At 43.0% G+C, this 6,000-nt stretch overlaps 1 protein-coding gene across 4 annotated transcripts in view; it reads right to left on the bottom strand.

Annotated features, from left to right (window-relative positions):
• Positions 1-6,000, bottom strand: part of LOC311249931 (transcription factor COE3-like) — a 57,024-nt gene that overhangs the window by 15,212 nt on the left and 35,812 nt on the right. For 2 of the 4 annotated variants that reach the window (XM_084341375.1, XM_084341373.1), the window contains exons 9-10: positions 3,847-3,977; positions 3,636-3,762 (exon numbers count right to left, since the gene is read on the bottom strand). In XM_084341375.1, the coding sequence (XP_084197501.1) occupies positions 3,636-3,762; positions 3,847-3,977 (258 nt within the window). Of the gene's footprint in view, positions 1-3,635; positions 3,763-3,846; positions 3,981-6,000 lie in introns of all 4 variants that reach the window. The other 2 variants (XM_084341374.1, XM_084341372.1) reach the window with 1 other exon arrangement.

Below are 6,000 nucleotides of genomic sequence, written 5' to 3' on the forward strand. Positions count from 1 at the left end.
TGTGTGTGACCTTGTGTTGTTGACTGTCACACAGTGTGTTATCACCTGTGTGTGTGTGTGTGTGTGTGTGTGTGTGTGTGCGTGTGTGTGTCTCTTTTTCTGTTCAAATTCTTTATGGATCAAACTTAAATTGATTTTTGTCCTTAAAGGTTCAATCTGTAGATTTTTGTGTTGTTTTGTGACTCGTCTGCATCGTCCAATCAGACGTAAGTATTTTACGTATTTACGTATTTTGTTGTTAGGCTATAGTTTTACTGTACTTATGTTGTAGTTTTACTGTAGTTATGTTGTAGTTTTACTGTAGTTTTACTGTAGCTATGTTGTAGTTTTACTGTAGTTTTGCTGTAGTTATGATGTAGTTTTATTGTAGTTTTGATGTAGTTATGATGTAGTTATGATGTAGTTTTACTGTAGTTTTGCTGTAGTTATGATTTTGTAGTTTTACTGTAGTTTTACTGTAGTTATGTTGTGTTTTACTTTAGTTTTGCTGTAGTTATGTTGTGTTTTACTGTAGTTTTGCTGTAGGTATGTTGTGTTTTACTGTAGTTTTGCTGTAGTTATGATGTAGTTTTACTGTAGTTTTGCTGTAGTTACACTGTGAGTCTGACCTGTCCGTCACTTATGTCGTTATCTGATTGGTTAATTGGCTGTGATGAAGCTCCAATCAAGCAGCAGACTGTGTAATGATCCGATCAATAAGCTGTTGAAGTGACAGGTCGTGGTTCTGGGTGAGTATTGATCTGACGGGACACTGATCACAGTGAGCTGTCACCAGACTCCTGTCAGTTTTGTTGGTATTTAAGATGCGATCAGTGTTTATTGATCTGACGTGACTTTGAACCTTTGAAACTTGTTCTGATCATAATTTCATTTTAATTCACAACAGAAACAACAGCCGAGGCTGATGGGAACTGTAGTTTTATCTCTGTTTGTCCCCCAGAGCAGAGGCAGACATTTCTAACAAGAACATGAACCATAAGTTTAAATCACTTTGATTCTATGATTCGTTTGTTTTCAGGCTGTTACTATCTCCCATATTTTTAACAGTTTTATTTCAGAGCTGTTGACTTCCTGTAGAGCTGGAAGGTTTAATAAAGTCTCCTTCTACACTCTGGTGTTGTTGTTCTGTACACGTCGTCCTCAGGTTTCTTTATTTCTTTTTTTGGGGGTGAGTTTCCAACCTCCAGAATAAATGTAAGATAAGTATTCTTCTTTCAGCCTCAGATAAGTTCAGACTGAATGTTTCTTTACTTGTTTAGATTTAATTTTCTATTTGTCTAATGTCTCACCGTGTCCACAGTTAGACAGACCTGTGTGAGTGTCTGTGTGTGTGTGTGTGTGTGTGTGTGTGTGTGTGTGTGTGTGTGTGTGTGAGAGGAAATGAAAATCTGTGCCCGGGTCAGACAGAGGCGTTGGAGCGATCAATACTACTCGATCTATACTCATTGAAATTTCATGGAGCTGTCTGTCTGCATGACGACTCGTATCAACACATTCTGTCATAGAAGCAACTCGCTGTGTGATGTCATCGCTCGGTCATGACGCCGGTGTGAGAGTTTGATTGATTATATTTCATTTTAAACACTAAATGAATCTGCCCACTGTGATGTGTTCAAGTGCAGTGCTAGAGATCAGTGCTGATTGGTTGCTGACTCTGACAGGGTGGAAAGCAACTAAGTATATTTACTGAAGAGCTGTACTTCATCGAAGCTTCGAGGTACTTGTACCCGACTGAAGTACTTCTGTTGCTGCTGTTTTCTACTGGAGTCACTGGGGACTTTAAGATTTTAAAGACTGTTACACATGAATCTGCTCAACAGGAAACAGAAGATGGTTTCACCTGCTGTAACATTTCACACTAATACATGTGTAATAATAATAAGACAACTTGTATTATTGATTATTTGAACATTATGCTGATGATGTATTTCTTTACTTTATTTACTTACTACTAAACAAATTTCCTGTGAATTTTTGGGGTTCAGAAATGACTGACGACATATGAACACATGTCAGAACATCGTCACAGTCATTCTACATTGGTTCCTCTCCACAGCAGCAGGAGGCGTTCAGGTGTCACTGCTCACTGCAACCTCTGAATCATTTAGATCAAAAGAAAATGATTCTGATAACTTAATGATCTTCATCATGAAGACCGAACAAAAACTCTGTGCAGCCATCAGACAGAATGAACACAGAGACTCAACTGTGATGGTGCAGCAGCAGAAACATCTCAGTACTTTAATAATGCCTCAGTACTTTAATAATATCTCAGTACTTTAATAATGCCTCAGTACTTTCATAATGCCTCAGTACTTTAATAATGTCTCAGTACTTTCATAATGCCTCAGTACTTTAATAATGTCTCAGTACTTTAATATTGTCTCAGTACTTTCATAATGCCTCAGTACTTTAATAATGTCTCAGTACTTTTACTTCACCTTCTCGTTATGGAAGTCGCGGTGCAAAGCATGCTGGGAGCTGGGTGGTGCAGGGTGGAGGTGAGCAGGACGAAGCTGTTTTGAACCACCGAGGTGTGAAAGCAGCTGCTGTATGAAACTGAAGGTCATGTGACTGATGACATCACACTCACGTACAGGAGTGTGTGTGTGTGTGTGTGTGTGTGTGTGTGTGTGTGTGTGTGTGTGTGTGCTGTTCAGAGGTCATTAACATGAAGGTTTGGGGGTTAATGAGATTTAAATGTGTGTAATTACTCTGACAGTAGTGTGAAATGAAACACCTCCACTGATCTGCTGCAGGACAGAACCCAAGACAAATAAAGACAGAGGACAGGGTGAGGGAGGGAGGGACAGGTAACGAGAGGACAGGGTGAGGGAGGGAGGGACAGGTAACGAGAGGACAGGGTGAGGGAAGAGATGTCTTCGAGACCAGGGAGATGTTTGACAGAGACAGACGACTCTGTAGGCGGAGGACAGGCTGGTTTATTCATGGTGTTAGCTGCAGCAACTAGTCCACGATGCTAATCACGTCTGTGTTGAGCTGCTGTCTGTTGTGAGGCTCTGACTTGTCCTCGCCCTCGTCCTCGTCCTCGTCCTCGTCACTCGGGGGCGTGTTCTCATCTTTGGTCCAATAAAGACTTTTTATGATTTAGATTTTAATGCTGAAGCTGTTGATTTATAAAAATATATATAATATAACATCTTTATAACTTAATTCAGTGATTTAGGTAAAGCTGGATCATATTTTCAGCAGATTTACTGCTCTGCCTCCCTCTGGACAGATAGCTTTACTTGTTGCTATAGTAACCGCTAACTGCACCCTCCCAGTGAACAGGGACCAAACGCCTCGGAGACCGACGGAGGACAGTTACAGAACCGAGGTGATTCATGGAGTTTCTAGTTTTGTCACAAAGTAACTGCTAACTGCTGCTAAATGTAGCTGTTGTTAGATAGTTAGCTCGGTTAGCAGTGCAGTTAGCAGTCCTGTTTGCTGACTCAGATGCAGAGTTTGAGGAGGAAGTCAATTAAACCACCATGGTGCTGTGTTCAGTCCGCAGACTGCTGCCTCACTGACGAGCAGCGTGACGCACATTCAGAAGCTGTACGATACGTGACATGACACAAGTGTTCTGTGATTGGCTGTGAGCTCAGCCAATCAGTGTGTGGCTGTGTTACCTGTGTAAACGAAACGTCCCGGTGCCCCTTTACAGAACTGTTTGGACTTGTAGGACAGCGTGACCTCGACGACCCCGGGGATGTGACGGGGAGGAGTCTGGACCCGGATAGCATGAGGGGTGATCAGCTGAGGACACAGACAGAGACATGATGATAATGACAGCAGGCCGGGTGGCTGTACTGATTATCGGTTATGGATCAGGTGTGTTACCTCGCTCCAAACCAGCATGGTGCCGAAGACAACCTGCAGGCCGTCGAAGAAGTTGTCTCCGATCAGGATGACGGTCGCTCCGCCCGTCGTCCAGCCCTCACTGGGACTGATGGCTTTGATACAGGGAGTGGCTGCTGGACGAGAGACACAGAGACAGACAGACAGAGAGAGAGACAGACAGACAGACAGGTAAATGTCAGCATCTCGTTACCTGAGGCTCGTTAAAGCTCACCTTTGTGAATCACAGTAATATTTGTCTCTGTCTGTCTCTCTCTCTGTCTGTCTCTCTGTCTGTCATCGGTGTTCTGATCAACACACACTCTTCAAAACAATGACAACAGAGGCAGTTTCATGATGTCATGAAGCAGCGTGGGATCACCTGTCCTGTGACCTGTTCAAGGGTCCAGACCCACAGAAACACTTCAACACTACTGCAGAACGACTGAAGGTCACACACACACACACACACACACACACACACACACACACACAGAATGTGATTTAATTGGGTCGTGGCTTTTATCCGCTTTAGCTTAGTTCACACACACACACCCCCACACACTAACACCACACACACACACACACACACACACTCGGCCGGTAATGACTACTTTCTCTCTCTACTTTCGAGTGCGACTGCAGATTAATTATAAAGTGAAATGAAAGCACTGTGTGTGTGTGTGTGTGTGTGCGTGCGTGCATGTGTGTGTGTGTGTGTGCGCGTGTGTGTGTGAGAGAGAGAGAGCAGCTAATCTCATCACTGAAGACTTCAGATGACATTATAGCACCTGACCTCCATTCTGTTCTATTACAGGCTGTTACAACCCTGACTCTGGACTCACCTGTCCTGACTCTGGACTCACCTGTCCTGACTCTGGACTCACCTGTCCTGACTCTCTTTAGGAGAATTATTTTCCAATCAGTTTTTCGCAGTTTTATACAAATTATTTCTTCTGATAATTTCAATCTCTAACCTGATCTGCTGTCTGTCTGCTGATTGAGTAAGAGTTAATCTGTTGCCATGACAGTGAAGATCTGATTGGCTGTCACACTTGACATAATTCTGAATTCTTGGATATAAAGATGATATAAATGAAAGGACTTCTGAGTCAGCTGCAGGAGTGAGGTGAGCGCTCAGCTCATCAGCAGCTCCAGACTTAGTTTCTTCTCTCTTCTTGGTGTGAAACATGAAACTGGTTACAGCAGGTTTCTTTACTTTGACTCAGTGAATCTGCAGCTCTGAGAGAAGCAGGCAGAACCAGTCCAACCCACGGGAGGGGCGGTTTCCATGGTTACCCTCTTTAATTAGGAGGGCAATTAAAGAGGTTGAACGGCCCGCAAAAAGACACACACACACACACACACACACACACACTGTCCTCTCTGGGGACGGTGAGGCGTCTGGTCTTCCTACCCACGAGCCACTGGGGTGACTTCTTTTCAAAGACCAAATTACACTCTGCTGTTCAGGTTCTCTGGTCTGGATGCTATGAGTCGTAGCAGACGTCACAACAGCTGACACAGGACAAGTACAGCTGAGATCAGTGAGCTGAACTCTGACCTCTGAAGTTTCACCATCCTGGTTAATAAACTGTTTGACAGCAGATATGTTCTTTTCTCTACAACTGAGGTGTTGAGTGCAAAATTAGAATGGATACATCTAGAGTGCATACCTCCACCAACAGTCCCCTTTAATTCAATCAAGACTAATTCAACATCAAACTGGTTAGCTCCGTATCGCTCTTATTTTAAACCACTTGTAACATCAAACTGTACTCACTCACAGGCTCCAGCCACCTGAAAATGCCTTATTTTTAGCATTTTGATCCACGATCCAAATGCCCTGTCACATGATTTTAAAGAAAGTGAGAAACAATTCCTGGATTCATCCATTTGTCTGGATCTGCACTAGATGTTAATAAAGTCTATTCTGGACTGAGACCATCCAAGTTTTGTGGAAATCTGTTCAGTAGTTTTTGTGTAAACCTGCAGATGAACAATCAAATCAACCAACCAACCAACAAATCAACCAACCAACCAACCAATCAACCAACCAAACAACAAATCAACCAACCAACCAACCAACCAACCAACCAACCAACAAATCAACCAACCAAACAACAAATCAACCAACCAACCAACCAACCAACCAAC

Source organism: Pagrus pagrus (assembly GCF_965226575.1).
Source record: "Pagrus pagrus genome assembly, chromosome: 21".
Taxonomy (NCBI): Eukaryota; Metazoa; Chordata; class Actinopteri; order Spariformes; family Sparidae; genus Pagrus; species Pagrus pagrus.